This window comes from Amblyraja radiata, chromosome 32, assembly GCF_010909765.2.
Source record: "Amblyraja radiata isolate CabotCenter1 chromosome 32, sAmbRad1.1.pri, whole genome shotgun sequence".
Lineage (NCBI taxonomy): Eukaryota > Metazoa > Chordata > Chondrichthyes > Rajiformes > Rajidae > Amblyraja > Amblyraja radiata.
The window spans coordinates 11,470,385-11,490,954 of record NC_045987.1 but is presented as its reverse complement, the minus strand read 5'-3'; the positions used below and the strand labels follow the sequence as shown (position 1 = coordinate 11,490,954).

At 41.5% G+C, this 20,570-nt stretch overlaps 1 protein-coding gene across 3 annotated transcripts in view; it reads left to right on the top strand.

Annotated features, from left to right (window-relative positions):
* The window catches only part of kcnt1 (potassium sodium-activated channel subfamily T member 1), a 275,370-nt gene that overhangs the window by 183,920 nt on the left and 70,880 nt on the right, over nt 1–20,570 (top strand). For all 3 annotated transcript variants that reach the window (XM_033049188.1, XM_033049186.1, XM_033049189.1), the window contains 6 exons: nt 9,388–9,568; nt 10,307–10,471; nt 13,418–13,554; nt 16,089–16,152; nt 18,729–18,837; nt 20,335–20,443. In XM_033049188.1, coding sequence (XP_032905079.1) covers nt 9,388–9,568; nt 10,307–10,471; nt 13,418–13,554; nt 16,089–16,152; nt 18,729–18,837; nt 20,335–20,443 — 765 coding nt within the window. The remainder of the gene's footprint in view (nt 1–9,387; nt 9,569–10,306; nt 10,472–13,417; nt 13,555–16,088; nt 16,153–18,728; nt 18,838–20,334; nt 20,444–20,570) is intronic.

Sequence of the window (20,570 nt, the reverse complement as noted above, 5' to 3'; positions counted from 1 at the left end):
ACATAATGAATCGTGATAGAAGTTAATTAAAACCCTGCAGTAATATTAGATCGCTAGTAAATGTGGGCTTCTCAGTCCAATGTGCATTTGGGTCACTTAGTTTAATATATTCCTGTACAACGTCAGTTTGATTTGAGTACAAATAATTCAAAGCAAAGACAGCTCACACTAACAACAAAATATGATAAAAATGATTATTTTTAATGTGGACATGTGCAAAAAAACCTAAATGTTGAAAATAGCTGCAGAGCATATCTAACCCCAAAGAATTGAAGGTTAGGAGACCAGTGCTCAAAACGAGGAACTATCAGAACATGGCATTGCCTTATTGGTGACGTTACCTAAATTATTTTATACTTCCATCAACCTTCTGAGGTGAAGTCTTTGTTTACTTTCCCATTATTAGTGAATTAATAGCTTTTGAAATGAGTCATCTTCCGGTAGTATAATGTTGCTTCGCCTTCCTGCCACAGTACAAAGTAAATGTATGATTGATATAGCGCTGTGGAGGATGCAGTTTCCTTGCACAATAAATAGTTATTCTCCTTTGTTAAAATGGTCCTTACGCCTTCCTATGACCCAGCTTTTTGTCATTGTCATGAATGTTCCTTCTGTGCCAAATTTTCAACTTTTCATAGAATAATTGAGTCATCGGTGCACAGAATGAAGCCATTCGGCCAATTCAGCCCTTGCCTGCTTCAAGTAGAGCAATCCAGTTAACGTCAATCCCCTGCTCTTTCTCAAGTGGTTTTCCCTCGGATGTTTCTCCAGTTTCCTTTGATAATCCTGATTGATTCTGCTTCCACCTGCCTGAGCTCCAGAACATACTGGATCACTGAGTTTACAAAAAGAACAATTTCCTCAAACCTTTTGCACAACATTTTAAAGCTCTATTCTCTGATCAACCAACGGGAGCACGTTCTCTGCAATGAAACAAAATAAAAAAGACGCGATCAATCTCCTCTCTGCAGTTTTGTTCAGAGGAAGAAAACCCATTAGTTCCTCCAATTGAACCTTCTAACTGATTGAAGTTGGGTCTTTGATATATTTCAGAACATTTTTGTGTTATAAGCACCACGTAAATGGCATTTTTTTTAAATAGATATCTTTTCGCCATTTAATTGTATTTCTAATCAGCAAAATGTCTTGGGCAAATTGTTTCAGGCATGTTTGCTGAAACATGAAGCAACAGCCTGTCGTTTGTTAGGAACAGCAATCAATTAGAAACTGGCCAAGTGACGGCACATTGGTACGATCACAGGAAAAGCCCATCACGCCTCTACTTCTTGAGAAGATTGAGGAGATTCGACACGTCACCGAATAGTCTATCGAACGTCTACACGTAGAGAGCCTACTGACTGGTTGCATCATGACCTCAGTCACACCCAGGAATAGACTCCCATCATTCCTGGGTGTTCGGTAACTGGAATGCCCAGGAATGAAGGAGGTTCTAGAGAGTGGTAGACTCTGCCTATCGTGGATACTGACTTCCTCACCGTCAAAGGGATCGACAGGAAGCAGTATGGCAACCCCAATGTCATCAATGATCTACACCACCCTGGCCGTGCTCTTATCTCACCATTACCTGACGTAATAGATACAGGAGCCTGAAAACCATGATCTCCAAATTCAAGGACATCTTTTTCTCAGCAACCATCAGGCTCTTGAACACTAACTTCAGTAATTATGATGTTCTTTTGACTTTGGTTTGGTTTCACTACTGGCTTTGGTTTCACCCTCTCATGGTCTGTTACATAGTATCACTGATCATTAATTTATTGTATTAATGATTATTGTATTTTCATGCATGTGTTATTCCATTAATGGGACTGTGAAGCAGCAGCTGGTAAGAATTACTTAGTTCCATTGCCGATGTACACGACTATTCAATACACTTGAATCTTGTCACTAAAAGGGCAGCGTTTCTGGAGCTTGCTCAACCTAATGCTCAGTTGTATTAAAATTAATGGGACTAAATATTGGGCAGAGCATTTCAGGAATAATATTCAACATTCACAATGATGCCTGTCTAAATTTTTGCTCTGTTGAGTCAGGAAAACAATAATGATTATTTACGCAAGACTTGGTCATCGCAATAAAATACCACGTAGGTTTGTGAAGTCCATTCCCTCCTGGTTATAAGGATCTTTGTTAAGTCATTAAGTGTCTGCATGTTAAATTCTCAGTGGACTGACTTGCTGCATATAATAGGAAAAACTTAGGATATACAAATCAGAGTCTTAAACATGGGCTGGGTCAGTGGCCTTTGGACCTTATTGACCTACGTAAGTCTTCAACAAAACACACAGTGCTGGAGGACCTCAGTGGAGTGGAAGGACTGGACAGTCCATGATTTGCCAATAGAAGAGTTTGACCCAACATCACCTGTCCTTTCCCACCACAGAGGCTGCCTGACTCGCTGAGTTCACCCAGCATTTTGTGTTTTGTTCAAGATTCCAGCATTTGCTGTTCCTTTTGTCTGCCAAAATCCTCACTTGTATTCTAAATAGCTGCTGCCTCTTGAAGTGGGAATTGAAGCTTGTGACGTAATGTTTAATTGCTGCTGTTTCTGTTAAACAATTCTTTACCCGCACTCCCAACATGAGGTAGATATGAAGTGATAGAAATGTCCATTGTAGAAAATTAGACTTAGATGTTAGCAGTTGCCTTCAGGGACATTGTACAATAGAACAGGGATGCAGGTAGCCTACACCCCAGCGGTATGAACATTGACCTCCAATTTCAGGTAGTCCCTGCTTTGTCCTTCTTTCCCCTGCCCTTCTCAGCTCTCCCACAGCCTATTGTCTCCGCCTCTTCCTTTCTTCTTCCCGCCCCCCACCCCCACCCCACATCAGTCTGAAGAAGGGTCTCGACCCGAAACTTTGCCTATTTCCTTCGCTCCATAGATGCTGCCTCACCCGCTGAGTTTCTCCAGCATTTTTGTCTACCTACAAAATCAAAATCAGTACAAAATACTCCAGTAACTCAGTGGGTCAGGCAGCAGCTCTGGAGAAAAAGGTGGAGTGAAGTTTCAGGTTGGGACCATTCGTCAGACTGAAGGGCCTGTCCCACTTACATAATTTTTCGGCGACTTGCCAGCACCCGTCATAGTCAAAAATTGGCATATATTTGTTCTGGATTCATTCTGTTATTAAGCTGTGTTGCATAATAAAATAAAAGGCAGATGGTCCAAATATAGATTGGTTCCCGCCAGATATGACCAAAGCTTCCAGATGCTTCCGGACACCTTTGTCAAACGTAGAAGCTGATCATTTATACCCAACAAAAATGCTACAAATAACAACAGTCTCAAAGGTGAAGGGTTCAGAGAACCTTGGTGCCAAAAAAGGTACTGCACTGACATCAAGATTATAGCAACTTGGTTGAGGAGCAGTTGAGAAATCTGTGGCTTGATAATAGGCCAATTGGAGAGGTTGAGAATGTGCTGAAATTTATACTGATCTTTGGAGAGATTTTAATATTATTTAGAATTTAGATAATTCTATCTATAGCAATATTATGAACAACATAGAGAAGTACAGCACAGGAACAGACCCTTGAGCTCAGTGTCTGTCGGACATGCATAGATAAACTAATCCCTCTCTCCTGTATGTACCTATCACTTGCCAGGCTGTATTCCACTCCCAGCTGGTGGGAATCTGTGGTTGGTGAATCTGTGGAATGTATTGCTACAGAAGGCTCTGGAGGCTGAAGCTCGTCACATTTCTCCAAAGATCAGTGTAAATTTCAGCACATTCTCAACCTCTCCATTGGCCTATTTGCCTGCATTTGGTCCATATCCCCCTAAACCTTTCCTGTCCATGTACTTGTCCAAATGTCTTCTAAATGCTGTTATTGTACCTGCATCAACTACCTCCTCTGACAGCTCATTCTATCTACCCACAACCCTCTGTTCCTATGAACTCTTTCACCTTCAGCTGATAAAACCTAAGGCCACCTGTTCTCGATTCCTCTAACCTGCGAAAAAGACTCCGCACATTCACCTATCCCTGTCGCAATTTTAAATATCTTTACAAGATAACTCCTCATCCTCCTGCGCTCCAAGGAATGTACGTGGATCATGTGAAGGCAGATGAGATTAGTTTATCTTGGCCTCATGGTTGGTGCAAACATTGAGGACTGAAGGCTCTTTTCCTGTTGCATTGTGCTGTTCTGTGAATAAGACCCTAGCCTGCCTAATCTGTCACTGTAGTTCAGGCCTTTGAGTCCTGGCAACAAGCTATTAAATCTTCACCATTTCCAGCTTAATGACCTCCTTCCTACAGCAGGGTGACCAGCTTTGTGCGACACACTTCATCTGTTAAAGACCCAACAGCACAATGTGCTGATGGATATGCATTATTTAATCAGTATTACTGAACTCGAGAATAATAGTCTCATTGCTGTGTCAGGACCAAAGATTATAGGTCAGGACTGTTATAGAATAACTGCTTTAAGCTGCTCATGTGCCAAGGATCACTGCATCGGTTTTTTGGAGACACAGAGACATTTTGACAATGATGATGAGGGGTGCAATACAAATAGGGGCAGATAGATTTATCATGTATATATTCTTTCTGTCAATTTTTAAACAGATCTGTGTCGTTTCACCATCTCCTGAGAAAGCTCTTGTGGAGCAGATCTGTTAATTACTGTGATATTGATGGTGATGGGTGTTTTTCTTTATTACAGTGCACTAACATCACAGGAAATGTCTAGGTGACGGCGATTGTACGGTTACTACCCATTTCGGTGTGATTAATGTAATTTTACATAGATTTAAATAGTTTGTCTTAGCTGTGCGTTCTCCAAATTGCCGTCAAATGGCCCGCACTTGGGCTTGTAAGTTGACATTTCTAAAACTATTTACAAGATGGCAAGGACTATTTCAGGTGAATCCAAAAGCACAAATTTACTGAACCCTCTCAGTGATATGTTTTTTTATATTATTCTTTTTAACACAAAGTGGTGGTAATTGTTGTTCAGTGAGGCTGTGGATTTGTGAGTCAGAGCCCGGGTGCTGTAAAAGTCCAAACATCCACCGCCTGATAGATAGTTCAGTATTCCAGGTGTTTCAACAGCTGGTTCACCCGGTGCTGATGTCCAATTTGCCCGCCACACAAGATGTTACACACTATTAAATAAATGTCCAGAGGCTGCGAAAATATAGACAGACCTTCCTTCATAGCTGTTTTGTTTACTGTGGACGTTCGAGTATCCCCTCAATTTAACAAACGGTTTGGATTAACGTAACATTAAGCGAACTTTCATAAATCATTGATATATTGACAAGGTGTAGCCTTGTGTGCAGAGAATGGCCCACAGTTTATCACAAAAAAATTTGATTCGTAAATCAAGGGATGAATGGTGCATCGTCAATGGCAGGACAACACACATTTGTAAACAGAGGATCTCTTGTATGTTTGGTTTACAGCATGTAGTGAATTTGTTGCAGGATTTGTGAGTGAAAACTCATTTGTGCAGCCTGTGGAAGAATAGGACATTGCCATAATTGCCTTAAACTCACCAGGGCCCTGGTTCTTGCACTTTCTATAATCTCACCGGCACTCGCTCGAGTCTCACAGAATTTTGTTTCCTGCACTTCCTGTTGGGTTTGTCGGGGAATTTATAAAACTACTGTGTAACATCTTTTAAAAAGAAAAGTGAGTTAGATATGTTTTGGAGTATGATTTGGACTAATTTCCATCATCCAAACAACCCACTATCCCAGCACCGCTCAAGCCCCGAGCCTGGTGGATCCACAATGTTTAGCTGTACTCTCTTGATGTACTGTAGAATCTCACTGATCACTGCAGGTTAAATATTGTAAGGCGAGGTGACTGCTGATTTATAACATGTAATAACTGTGAAAATTATGCTTGCTTGAGAGAGAAATAGGTTGCCATTATGAGAAGGCGATGGAATTGATTTGACAAAATGAGCTGATTAATTTGGATTTTTGCGAATGATCAATTTGCGTGATTTATAATGGCTTTTCCTGTAGAATGCGATTAGTTCATATCTAACTGACTGAGGGAAGGAAGTGGACCATATTTTATGTACAGCTAGTAATATGAAGTGTACTTGAGTAGTTAATTGAGATCCTCAGAATGATTGACTTTGTCGTCCAGTGACGCTGACTCTCATGTCACATCAGAGACACTAGGAACTAGATATACTGGAATGTTGCATAGAACACGGTGCTGAAGTAACTTGGCAGGTCAGGCAGCAACTCTAGAGGACATTTTTAGGTGATATTTCAACTTAGGTCATTTCTTCGGACTCGTGTCACAGCAGATGGATACAAAAAGCTGGAGTAACTCAGCGGGACAGGCAGCATCTCTGGAGATAAGGAATGGGTGATGTTTTGGGTCGAGACCCTTTGCAGTCTAGTCAGGGGAAAGAGAAACTAGGGATATAGACATTGATGTAGAGAGATATAGAACAAACTAATGAAAGATATGCAAAAAAGTTACAATGATAAAGGAAACAGGCCATTGTTAGTTGTTTGCTAGCTGAGAATGGAAACCTGGTGCGACTTGGGTGGGGAGGGATGGAGAGAGAGAGAGAGAGAGAGAGAGAGAGAGAGAGAGAGAGAGAGAGAGAGAGAGAGAGAGAGTGCAGGGGTTACTTGGAAGTTACAGCCTTCTTCTTGGGTTGGTGAACCTGTTGCAGTTCTTTGAGTTGTTAAGTTGGGGGATCAATGTAATACTTTTACAAAGCAATCGGGCAAGCAGCGGGTTTGATTTCCAGCCCATTATAACAAGACCTATTCTTTGACAGCAGTACACGCACTTTTGAGTAAACCCAAAGTAGAACCCAAACACAAGTGTCTGAGCTGACAAACTCAGGTACTTGCCTTGTGATAAATGCAGGCTGCCTCTACTTACATGTGCCCCAAGTAACACTTCACCACCCACTGCTGCATTGTAAAGTTCAGGAATGGCTCGTAGGGAACTGTCCCTTTTTGCACAGCACAGGGGTACGGCTGTAGAATTGTTGCATTACAGCATCAGATAACCAGCTTCAACCCTGATCACTGTGTGAAGTCCCTCTAATGGCTGTGTGGATTTTCTCAGGGAACGCTGTTTCCTTCTATATCCCCAAACCTGCTGGCTGGTAAACTAATTGCCGTGAATACGAGTGGTATAATCTTGTCAAGTCAAGATAGTTTAATTATCATTTGTACCAACAATGCATTTCTTACTTTCAGCAGTTTAATAGGCCTGTTACTGCAATACACAAACGTAATGTACAAAATTCAATAAACTAATCTTGTAATACTTGTGCTAAAAAACTTAATGCAACCAGAGACAGTCCATAGAAATTAGTAGATGCTGAGGTTAGTGGTATGTCATGTTTAGGAGCTGTACGGTTGCTGGGAAGAAGCTGCTCTTGAACCTGATGGTCACGGTTTGCAGGCTCCTGTACCACCTTACTAAAGGTAGCAGCGTGATGAGAGCGTGGCCAGGGTGGTGACAGTCTTTGATATCGGTTGCCTTTTTGAGTCAGCACCTTTAGCTCCCCTCGATGGTGGGAAGGTCAGTACCCGAGATGAACCAGGCAGTAGAACTACAACGTGTAAGAGTAGGATTGGTGCAGAAGATGGGTGCGCTGGTCAGTGCAGACTCAGTGGCTGCCTCTGAGATGTCTCCCTCTTTGTCACTGACGAACTGCAGCTTTTGCATCCACTTCAGTATCAGTATTCAGTATTTATTTAATATCATTTTAACTGAGTACTTGCATACACAGATGAAACGAAAAAACGTTTCTCAATCAGTTTCCATTACGTGTAGTTAATAAAAACAGGATAAATACATAGAGCTTTAAAATAATTAAAATTACCATATCTAAAAATAGAAAGTAGGCCTAAAATTTACAATAGAATAAAAACAGACATTCCGACCGACAGTGGCTTTGCTTTGGCAGGTGCCTAGCTGTCAAAGTATCGGCGAGGTTGAATGTGTTGGTGAACGATATATGGGGAGGGGACACAGTCCGTTAACCAGTCTTATTGTCTGTGGGAAGAAGCTGTGGAGCATCCTGCTGGTTTTGCAGCTGATGCTCCTGTACCTCTTCCCAGATGGCAGAATGGAGAAGATGTGGTGTGATGGATGGTAGGGGTCCTTGATAATGGAGATGGCTCTGCTGATGCTCCGCTTCTTGGGGGAGAGGCATTCGGCTGTAGTGCAGGGCTGTTAAAAATGCTGGTATTGATTGAGAGCACTGCTATATTTGCAGACCCCTTCCAGTCGTCGCCTCTTCTCCCAGATGACCTCCGCCAGTTTAAAAAAAAATTCACATTGTGCAAGTTTGGCAATGGCGTTTTTTTGAGCACCGTGCAAACCAATTTCTTGTCCTCTATCTAATCTTCCACTTAGGAAACAGCCAGTGTGAACCATGCGTACAGCTGCAATCAACAATGGAGTAGAGAAGAGATGACTCAAAAGTCACTGCCCTGGAGGCAATGATAATACAGTTCCAAATGTTGCTCTCAGTGGTAAAGAAATGGCATTTGGCATTTACCTTGCAGACTGCTACCCACGGAGCTTTTATGACTGTCAGCAGAGATTTCCTTTAAACTGATGTCCTTTCCATCGCACTTCTCTCTGCGTGTAATCTATGGTGTCTGAATAGAAAGTTTTGTGAAGGAAAAATAAAATTTCAGAGTCCTTGCTGAGACTGTGTGAGAAAGTATAAATTGTGCTGAAATGACATACGTGTTGAGATATTCAGATCAGGGAACACAGCCTGGATTAATGGAGACTCATAAAAGGAAATGGGGAAATGTATCTAGGTCAATATCTTCAACACTTTTTTTTAGAAAGAGGTTGAAACTCCATGGATAAAAAATAATTTTTCACGGCAAGGGAAGCTGTAATTTACCACACTATTAAAAAGACTGAAAATATAGACAGACCTTCCTAGCTGTATTGTGTGTGGAGCTTGTGGGCAAATTCAAGCATCTCTTGATTTATAAAAGGCTTGCATTAACGTGACATTTTGCAAATCTCCATAAATCAGAGGCTGAGTAAAATGGGTTTTTTGATATGGTGTTGCCTTGTGGGCAATAAAAATAGATACATACATTGTGGATATCAATGTTGCAGAGTTAATGGTAATACAGCAAACATTTGTAAACAGAGGAACTCCTCTATCTTTACATCATGCAGTGAATTCATTGCAGGATTTGTGAGTGAAAGCTCAAATGGGCAGCCTGTGGAAGAATGGAACATTTCTTAGTGCAAAACCTCCAGTTTTACATTTTCAATTGTATGTGACTATTCTGGAGATTATAAGTGTTCCTGCATTTAAGTTTTGCTGTTATTCTCATCGTGTATTATATGGTCACGATTTTAACCGTTACTAATTCTGTTGATATTCCAGAGCCTGTGGAATCCAGCATTTGGAGAGAGCAGGAGACAATCTGTCATTTTTCAACTCTCTCTACTTCTGCATTGTCACCTTCTCTACAGTTGGATTTGGGGATGTGACTCCACAGATCTGGCCTTCACAACTACTTGTGGTCATCATGATATGTGTTGCTTTGGTGGTATTGCCTCTCCAGGTATGTTGTTTATCTGGCCAACGGAACATTTATATATCTGCTATTAATTTATTTATTGACCATATCTGTGCGTGTGTTGAGAGTTTCCACCAAGTTAGTCTCATGAAGACTAAACGGAAAATGCTGGTAATGCTCAGCAGGTCAGCCAGCATCTATGGAAAGCAAAACCATTGATGTTCCGTTCTTGTATACACTAAGGGAAATCTCAGAGTTACATTTCTCTCCAGATGGACTGGGTTCCAGTCTACTTCAGTGGCTCAGCAGGAGGTTTGCTGAAACAAGCCAATTGGATTGGCAACGCAATGTGTAAGGAATTGATGAGGATATATTCTTGGTGAGGAGCAATGGGATTTATATTGCTGTGTCAAAAAAATTAAATTGCCCAGAAGCCCAATGATGCCACCTCACAAACAGGTGCCATCACATCTGTGATCATTGCTTGCGGGGAGTTGTTTGGCAAAGACAGGGAAAATGATGTTAGGATTTGCATATTGATATGGTCTGCGTGCCTGTACATAGCTTGCCACAAGATTTCTTCAATATAAGCAAATCAAAATTCTACAAGAAATTGAAGCAAAGATGATGTTACTAATTACTATAAAGGGAATTGCCAGTGTGTACAGTGACCATTTAGACAATGTCACTGCCTCTTCTGATTTGTGTCGTTGACGAGGTTAGTGAAAGGCATTAGCTGAGTGATTTGCTCTGTCACGGACATTATTTTCTTTCTTACCCTAGTTTGAAGAGCTTGTTTACCTGTGGATGGAAAGGCAGAAGTCTGGTGGGAATTACAGTCGACATCGAGCACAGACAGAGAAACACGTTGTGCTCTGTGTCAGCTCCTTAAAAATCGACCTGCTAATGGACTTCCTCAATGAATTTTATGCTCATCCCAGGCTGCAGGTAAAAATTGACATTGGCTTTGGGTGCAACCGTGTAGCCCAGAGTTTACAGTTAAACTTGAGTCACACAGACATGGAGTGGTGTCCAATGGAATGCACCTGCTTTATGCAATTCACCTGAAGTGAGATTGCTTAAAATAGCTGTCTGGATCTTCAGTCAGGTAGTGGGAAGTTCAGTAATGTAAATTGCATCCTGGTTGGTGGCTCCAGACCAGTTGGAAAAATCCTTGACACCAGGTCTAGACTTGCTCCCCAGCTTAACTGGTTGACAAAGCTACAAACATAAAGCAGTGCAGTACAGGATCAGACCCTTCAGCCCAAAATGTCTGTGCCGAACATAATGACAAGACCAATTACTATCAGCCTGTACATGATCCATATCCTTCCATTCCCTGCATATCCATGTGCCTATCCGAAAGTCTCACCTTAAAGCTATGCCCTCTACTACATGATATTTCCACCCTGGGGAAAAACGTTCTGACTGTCTACCCTATCTATGCCTCTCATAAATTATGTACTTCTATCAAGTCTCCCCTCAACATCTAACGTTCCATAGAAATCTATCAAGAGTCTGTCCAAACTTTCCCTCTACCAAACATCTACCCTAATCTAGGCATAATTCTGGTAAACCTCCTCTGCGCACTCACCAAAGCTTCCTAATCCTTCCAATATTGGGACGACCAGAACTGCAATACAATTCTCCAAACACGGCCCAACCAATGTTCCATAAAGCAGTGTCATCAAAAATAAATAAATAAATATTTAAACTATGGAAAAATATAAATCATGTAATTACTAAAATACATAAAATTATTTAAAAGCTAAAACATTTGAAAAAAGCCTTTTTCTCCCATATCCGAAAGATGATCTGGAGAGTTAAATGCCTACTGTAAATTATCTTTTGGTATATTTAAAAGATAGGTACATGGATAAGAAAGGTTTAAGGGGATATGGGCCAAACATGGGCAGGTGGGACTGGGGAAGATGGGGCATTTTGGTTGGTTTGGACATGCTGGGCTGAAGGACCTGTTTCCGTACTGTGTGACTCTACGTATGAGAAAAACAAAGGGGGAGTTAATGAGCATGTGAAAGAGAAAATAGGTTAGAAGAGGACAGGGGAATAAGGAGGGGGTGAATGGTGTTGCGCACCTGAAGGAAACCTACGGTCCAGGGAGAACGTGCAAACTCCACACAGGCAACACCCGGCATCAGGGTCAAACCTGGGTCTCTGGCGCTGTGAGGCAGCAGCTCTACCAGCTGTGCCGCCCTGTTGACGTTTGCCAAGTCTTTCAATAAAAACAGTTCCAGCTTCAGTTTTTTTTTCCCCCTAGAAATAATTCTCATAAGACGTGAATTTGTTTTGAGTTGACTCTAGGTTTTCTCCTCCAAGCATTTTCAGAAATGTATTTGTCAAAAGGCTGAATAGAGCAAGGAGCAACAAAGGCAGGAAGTAGGGATAAAAAATAAATGTAAGGGATTTTTTAGCCATGGGAAAGAACCTTATCAACAGAAGCAGACCAAATTTTTTTTTCAGATTTTCAGATAATTTTTAACTGCTTAATATTTGAAAGGAATATTGAGATTGATACTCCCAATTTAATTTGGAAAGCAGTCAGGAATTTTCTAATGATGGGAAGCAAATTTTGATTTCTGACTGAAATTAGGAATAAGAAAAAGCTCAGCCTTTTCGCCTCAATGCTCTTGGTTTACGCCAATGCTCTACGAGGATCATTTTCAGCTTCCCTGTGTTGCGGTGCCATTTAATGTGACTCTACATCCCTCATCAGTTGAGAGAGTCAGAGAATCATTCAGCATAGAAACAGGCCCTTCAACCCAACTTCACGTTGACCATGGTATCATCCTGACCTAGTCCAATTTGTCCACATTTGGGCCGTATACCTCTAAACCTTCACCCTCTAAGTACGTCAAAATGTCCTGCAAAAGTTTTATTACTGCCACTTCCTCTGGCAGCTCATTCCATACACCCACCACCCTCTGGTTGATCTGCCCCAGGCTAAATCTCATTTTCTGTGCCAGTATCCCATAGCCCTCGGTTTCCTGATCCTTCAAAAATGTACCTCCTCCTTCAACTGCCCCTGATGATCTAGCCTCTGCAGCTCTGGAGGGCACAGAAACAGACCCTTCAGCCCAACTCACTCGTCCATGCCGACCAAAGCTTGTCCTATTTGCCCGTGTGAAGAATTTCTGAGATTCACCACGAAGAAGAAATTCCTATGCACTTCATTTATAAATGATCACCTCCTGATCTTGTAACAATGTCTCCTCATTCAAGATGGATCAACCTCACCAGTGGAAGCACCTTGGCATCTACCCGTGGATCATATCAATTATTCAATATGATCACTCCTCAATTCTTCTATAGTCCCGAGAATCTGGATGCAATTCCTTTAACCGCCTATGACGGGACTATTATCTCATGTGTTACACCAGTGAATCTCTTTTGGATTGTCTCCATGATCAATGAGGCATCTACTCCTGGGGCTGTAGTGAGCACTTTTGTGATGCATAGGGCAATTCATTTCCACAGAGGGTGATGGGTGCCACGAACATACTGCCAGGGGTGGAGGTGGAAGCAGATATGATAGTAATGTTTAAGAGGCTTTTAGTTAGGAGCGTAGATATGCAGGGAATGGAGGGATATGGCTTACGTGCAGGCAGGGGAGATTAGTTTATCTTGGCATCATGTTCGGCACAGACATTGTGGGCCGAAGGGCCTGTTCCCTTGCTGTACTGTTCTATGTAAATAAAATGTTGCTGTACTGTTCTATGTAAATAAAATTAATAAATGTTTAATTATGCAAGGATGAAAGATGATTATTTAAAGTTAAGTGTGCTTGATCTGTGTGGATTATTACTTTGTTCTCATTTAACCCTTCGTGGTAATATTGTGTGGAGAAGCTGGTGCTGAATCTACTTTCTGTTGCAGGATTACTATGTGGTCATCCTGTGTCCAACTGAGATGGATCTCCAGGTGCGCAGAGTGTTGCAGATTCCTCTCTGGTCCCAGCGGGTCATTTACCTGCAGGGGTCGGCGTTGAAAGACCAAGATCTCATGAGAGCTAAGTAAGCCAGTTTGCCCACATCAATGTGGCGTGCTCCTGCATCTAAAACAGGAGGGAGAAACCCATTATCATACCTCGGGATTATTCACTGATGACTGTTCAATGTGTCTGATTCATGTACCGTGTCGGGCAGTGAGTTAGAGTCCAAGTTAGCTGTGGGACTGTTTTTATAGCTAACAGTGTGTTGTCCAACAAAGTCAGTTTACCCAAGGGAAAAAAAGATCAATTTAAACTGTGTGCTAAACTGAACTGAAGACTAAAACGACACAACTCTCCCAATAAACATGGGCCAGGCAGTGGTGGAGCTGGCAGAGCTGCTCTTGATTAGTACAGGTGTCAGAGGTTATGGGGAAAAGGCAGGAGAATGGGGTTAGGAGGGAGAGATAGATCAGCCATGATTGAATGACGCAGACTTGATGGGCCAAATGGGCTTATTCTACTATTCCTTATGACCATATGACCTTATGAGCCGATGCCTCACAGTGCCTGTGCCCCGGTGTTGTCTGTGTGGAGTTTGCACATTCTCCCTGTAACTGTATGAGTTGTCTCTGAGTGCTCTGGTTTCTCCCCCACATCACAATAATGTATGTGTTTGAAGGATAATTGGCCTCTGTAAATTGCCCCTAATGTGTAGGGAGTGAATGAGAAAGTGGGATAACTTAGAATTAGAGTGAACAGGTTACCGCTGGTCAGCGGGGACTCGGCGGGCCAAAGGGCTTGTTTCCAAGCTGTATCTCAGAAAACCCAAGGGTCATTTCTCCAGAAGAGTGCAATGATGGTGGGGGATAGTTATAAAGAGTTATGTACATAAACTAAATCCCACCTTCAGCAGTGTGGTCACCAGCCTCCAGTCGATGGGTGAATTACCCCATCATCCCTGCCCTGGCTGACAGAACTATTGCCACAATATTCACCCTGAGACATACAATACGATACAATACAATTCCTTGGCGAACTTGGGTTTTGTCGGGTTTTGCTTTCTGATCAACATTTATTGCATGTCCCTTTGGTCTTGTTGGCGTTGCTCTTGGATTTGGAAATTAAGTTAAGTTTGCAACTAACCAATTCTAAACTATTTTCTGATATGGATCGTTGAAGGCACATCTCATATCAATTCGAAACTCAAGGAGAGTGAGTGATGGTAACTGACTGATAAACTTTGGTGGATTATGTGAAAGTATGCACATTTGTTTTTAACTTAGCAACCGTTCCCAATAGTTCCAGGGACTCATGAACACCAGAACAATATCTCCACAAGATTAACATGGGAATGCACTGAGAACTTGCATAGAGTTGGTGGGTCAAAGGGTCATACGAGACGCATCGTCTCACATAGAACATAGATCAGTACAGCACAGGAACGGGCCCTTCAACCCACATTGTCTATGCCGAACATGATGCCAAATTAAACTAATCTCTGCCTGCATGCAATCCACACCACTCTATTCCTTGCAGATCCATGTGCCTATCTAAAAGCCACTTTAGTGCCACTATTATATCTGCCTCCACCACATCTCTTGGCAGTATGCTTCAGGTCCCCACCATTCCCTGTGGGGGAAAAATACTTGTCCTGCACATCTCCTTTAAACTTTGACCCTCTCACCTTAAAGTTATGCCTGCTAGTCCTTGACATTTCCACCCTGTTTATAAAGGTTCTGACTGTCTACCCTGTCTACACTTAGCATAAATTTATATACTATCAGGTTTCCCCTTGGCTCCAGAGAAAATAATCCAAGTTTATCAAACCTCTCCTTTTAGGTAATAACCTCCAATCCGGACAGCATTCTGGTAACTGTCTTCTCTCTACCCTTTCCAAAGCCTCCACATCCTTCCTGTAATGGGGCAACCAGCATTGCACATAATACTCCAAATACGGCTCAACCTAAGTCCCATAAAGCTGCGGCATGACTTCCTGACTCTCACACTCATTGAGGTAAGAGATGAATGCAGACAAGGAGAGCAGTCAAACCCTCCAGTCTGACTCGTGTCACTGCTAATTTACACTTCAAATCAATTTGTTATATTCATTTCCATAATCCTCCATACATATTTAACTACACTCTATCAGTTGAACATTCCCCTTATTCCATGCACCAGTGCTTCCCGAGGGAAGTAACAGAATCCCACCAATCTTTATGTTAAATTCACTTTCCTTTCCAAATAACATGATTCTAATAAAGTTGTGTTCCCCTCCTCCTGGTTTCCCTCCCACCAATGATCTCTCCGTTTGTTCCACCAAATTGTGCTTTCAACCTTCAATACACCAGAGAATCCACCCCAATTTGATGCAATTTATGCATGCAGGAAAATAGAATTAGTCAACGAGAAATCATTCAAAAATAACCTGAGAGCTGGAGCAGAATAAAATGTCGTTGTGCCCTTGATGTTGGATGGTGAGGAGGTTGGTTTAACTAATCTCCTCTGCTTGCACGTGATCCATATCCCTCCATTCCTTAGGGGGTTGATTCACAGGTGTATTGCAGGGTTATGGAATAATTAAATGGCCAACGTGCTTGATGTCTTCCCTTGTCACAGGATGGATGACGCAGAAGCCTGTTTCATTCTGAGCAGCCGCAATGAAGTGGATCGTACAGCAGCGGTACAGTAAACCCAACAATGAACGGGGGGGAGTTGGGGGGGGGGGGGGGGGGGGGGGGGGCTGCCTTGGTAAAAGGAAAACTCTACCATAAGTTAAATGTTCTGAGATCAAGCTGATATTTCATCGGTGCCCTCTAAATCAAGAATAGAACATGATCGCTAACGCTCGAAGACATATAGAAACTTCACAAGGAGTCTTTCTGTCACCAACTCAGAACCACACGTGTGTTTTGCATGTGTAATTCTTTAATAACCGAATTTGTTGCAAAAATAATGAAAACAAACAAACTTAATATCCCGTGTGTAAGAAAGAACTGCAGATGCTGGTTTAAATCGACACAAAATGCTGGAGTAACTCAGCGGGACAAGCAGCGTCTGTGGAGATAAGGAATGGGTGACGTTTAGGATCGAGACCTTTCTTCAGACTGATGGAATGGGTGACATTTTGGGTCGAGACCCTTCTTCAGTCTGAACCATCATCCATTACTTCTCTCCAGAGATGCTGCCTGTCCCGCTGAGTTACTCCAGCATTCCGTGTCGTACACTTAATATCCCTATGATTTTTCTCCTGAGTTATGGCCAGATAATTCATCTTAATTCCTGCAAACTCTACATCAATCCTGCACGATTGGCACTGAGGAAAACAATTTGTACAATTCATTGCTGTTTCATCTTCCCATTTGGTAACTGAGTGTTATTTTTGAATATCAATGATTAATTTTCAGGATTATCATGCGAGTAGATTTTAAATACTCTGTGATGAAAGCAAATAACTTTCATTTGTACTGGAACAAGATATTTATGGATCTAATTTAGTTTAGTTTAGTGTCACATGTACCGAGATACAGTGAAAAACTTTTTGTTGTTGCATGCTATCCAGTCAGCGGAAAGACTATACATGATTACAATCAGCCCGTCCACAGTGAACAGATACAAGAAGAAGGATAAAACGTTTAGTCCACTGTAAGGTCTAGTAAGGTTCAATGAAAGGATCGTTCCTATTTCAAGTTTCCTATCTCTTCAGAGCAGTATTGTTTGCACAGCTCTCTGAGAACCTCTTGTGGGAGGGAGATGGTAACACAGCCTAAGGTCTTAGAAAGCAGAATGGCAAAAACTTGACTGAAGAATCAGATACATCGCAGTTCCATGTGATAACCTCATTGATTTTTGAAGCCATTTTAATTATATTTTTTACAACTACATTTTATTGGTGTGTGCTTTTACGGTTTGGATACATAGAGGGAGAGGTGTATAAGGTACAGAGGAAATTAAGCCAATTTCAAGCATGGGTTTATGCTCAATACAAAAAGAATGATGCTGCCCTCAGAGATAACACAGAAATTAACTTGAGTAATACGATCATCTTGAGCAATGCTTTTTTATTGTACTGACCTACTCTAAAAGGTTAAAAGCTAGATTTATATTTTTTTGCGTATAATTGTATAGTACTTTAATGATGTTTAATTTTTAATGTACTGATTTTATATCTTTATATAAGCAGATATATTGATGGAAAAGAAGTTAATGAATCTAGCTTAATTTCTATTGATATGACCTTTTTGGCCACACCAAAGGAGTATGTAGTTGATCCCATTGGTACATTAGCATTGGTACTGAGCCCAGCATTCAAGTTTCCATTTTAGTATGGCGTTGAGTCACACTCAATGAGATACATTTAAATAGTTCACACTGAATGTCATGCCGGTGCCAATATGAGGTGCAAAATCCTTCATATAATTTTATTTTGCTCAATTATGAACAAGGTGCAGCACAGGAACAGGCCCTTTGGCCCACGATGTCTGTGCCTAACCTGATGCCAGGATAAATCTATCTCCTGTCCCTGCACATGATCCATATACATAGCAAATAGGTGCAGGAGGAGGCCATTCGGCCCTTCGAGCCAGCACCACCATTCAATGTGATCATGGCTGATCATCCACAATCAGTACCCCCTTCCTGCTTTCTTTCCATATCCCTTGATTCCACTAGCCTAAGAGCTCTATCTAACTCTATTTTGAATGCATCCAGTGAGTCGGCCTTCTGAGGTAGAGAATTCCCGAAATTCACAATTCTCTGGGTGAAAAGGTTTTTCCTCATCTCAATTCTAAATGGCCTACCCCTTATCCATAATAATATCCATATCCATGTATCTCTCTAAAATCCTCTTAAATACAACTATCATATCTGCCTCCACCACCACCCCTGACAAATTCTCTGTGTATAAAATAAAAACCCAGCACTGCACATTGAGGCAAGGGTGGAAAACCAAACAAACATAGTACCTGATATAAAAAGAACTCATCAGATTCTGCAAAGAGGTCCTTTGATCATTGCTGTACCTTGTGGGGACATAAGAAACTGCAGGTGTTGGAATATAGAATTAAATATAAAATGCTGGAAAACCTCAGTAAGTCAGGCAGCATCTCTGGAGGGAATGGGATGTACAGACTCCACAGATTCCCTCCAGAGATGTTGAGTTGCTCAAACACTTCATGTTTCACTTATTACTGGGGAGATTATTTTCATCATTGGTACTTTGCTCTACATCTAACAGTGGGTGTTTTATCCACTTTAAAGGATCATCAGACGATCTTGAGAGCATGGGCTGTAAAGGACTTTGCCCCAAACTGCCCCCTCTACGTTCAGATACTGAAGCCAGAAAATAAGTTTCATGTCAAGTTTGCAGGTGAGTTGAATTTTTATTTTCTGCACTTTCCCAAGTTCCAAATAGGCTCTGAATACTCGATGTAATTCATTGCTGCTTGGTGTAACATATCCCTCCACTGCACTTGACTTTTTACAAAGTTTATAACCCAAGAAATACAAAGTTACTGACAATCTATTATTAATGCAAACTGCAAGATTATGATGTATGCTTTTCACACTGCAAAGCTTACTGGCTTTGAGGCGTTCCTATTGAATGAGACCAACTGCAATTCCTCCATGTAAAGTCATTGTTGACTGTGGAGGGGCTGCTGTTTGTTGTTCCCCCACTGTGTTATAAAGCATGCAATCAACTCTGGCCCCATGTGTTAGATATCCCGCCGTCCCCATATTTCCCTTCGGGGATCTTTGGTTTTGCCTAGCATCTAACAAAAGGGAAGGCGCTCATCTAAGATGTAGAACTCTGATTCTGGGTTTTCATTTTGAGAGGACTAGAATATAAGAACAATGATGTGAAGCTGAGGCTTTATAAGGCACTGGCCAGATCACATTTGGAATATTGTGTTTGGGGGCCATATCTAAGGAAGGACATGCTGGCGTTGCAGAGGGTCCAAAGGAGGTTTACGAGGGGATTTTTGTGCTAACATATGAGAAATGTTTGATGGCTCTGGGCCTGTATTCACTGCAGTTTATAAGGATGAGGAGCGATCTCATTGAAACCTACCATAAATTGAACAGCTTAGATAGAGTGGATGTGGAGAGGATATTTCCAATAGTGGCAGCGTATAGGACCTGAGGGCACATCCTCAGAATAAAAGGACGTACCTTTAGAATGGGGTAAAGGAGGAATTTCTCTCGCCAGATGGTGATGATTCTGCAGAATTCATTGCCTCAGACAGTGGTGGAGGCTAAGATATTGAGTATTTTAAAAACGGAGATTGATAGGTTCTTGAGAAGTAAGGCTGAAACGTTACAGGAAGAAGGCAGGAGAATGGTGTTGGGAGGGAAAAATAGATCAGCCATGATCGAATAGCGGAGCAGGATCGAAGGGCAAATTGCCTAATTCTGCTCCTATGTCTTATAACCTTTTTGTTGGCAGTGTGGGTATGCAATGCTTATTTCATTCGAGCCGTTGCAACCCTACAGCTTGGAGAGTTACCAACTTGCCAAGCATATCAGAAATATTTTCTCGGATTGACATTTGTAATGAAACTAACATCAGAAACAGCTAATATTTAAGTTTCTCAAAATCTGAAACACAAATTGAAAATGCTAGAACTACGCAGCAGGTCAGGCATCAGGAGACCATTTCTGGTGAAATGTCATCAACATGAACTTTAACTGTTCTCTTAGATACTGCCTGAGCTGCTGAATGCTTCCAGGGTTTTCAATTTAAATCGAATGACATGATATCCATTTCAAATATTTTGCAGCATTCAATTTCCTGGCATTAAAATACAAACTCTATAAATCGCTCTTCTGTATCCTCATCCATGTTCTTATTTCCTTTTCTTTGTAGATCATGTAGTTTGTGAAGAGGAGTTTAAATATGCCATGTTAGCCTTGAATTGCATCTGCCCTTCCACCTCAACTCTCATCACTCTCTTGGTACATACATCTAGGGGACAGTAAGTCACATGTTTGCATGTCTTCCATTATGAGGGTATAAATCTATCAGGAGAATATGCTTTAAATGATGTCGACTGAGTTGCACACGGATTTATTTTGAATTACTGGTTGAATACATTGGTTGAC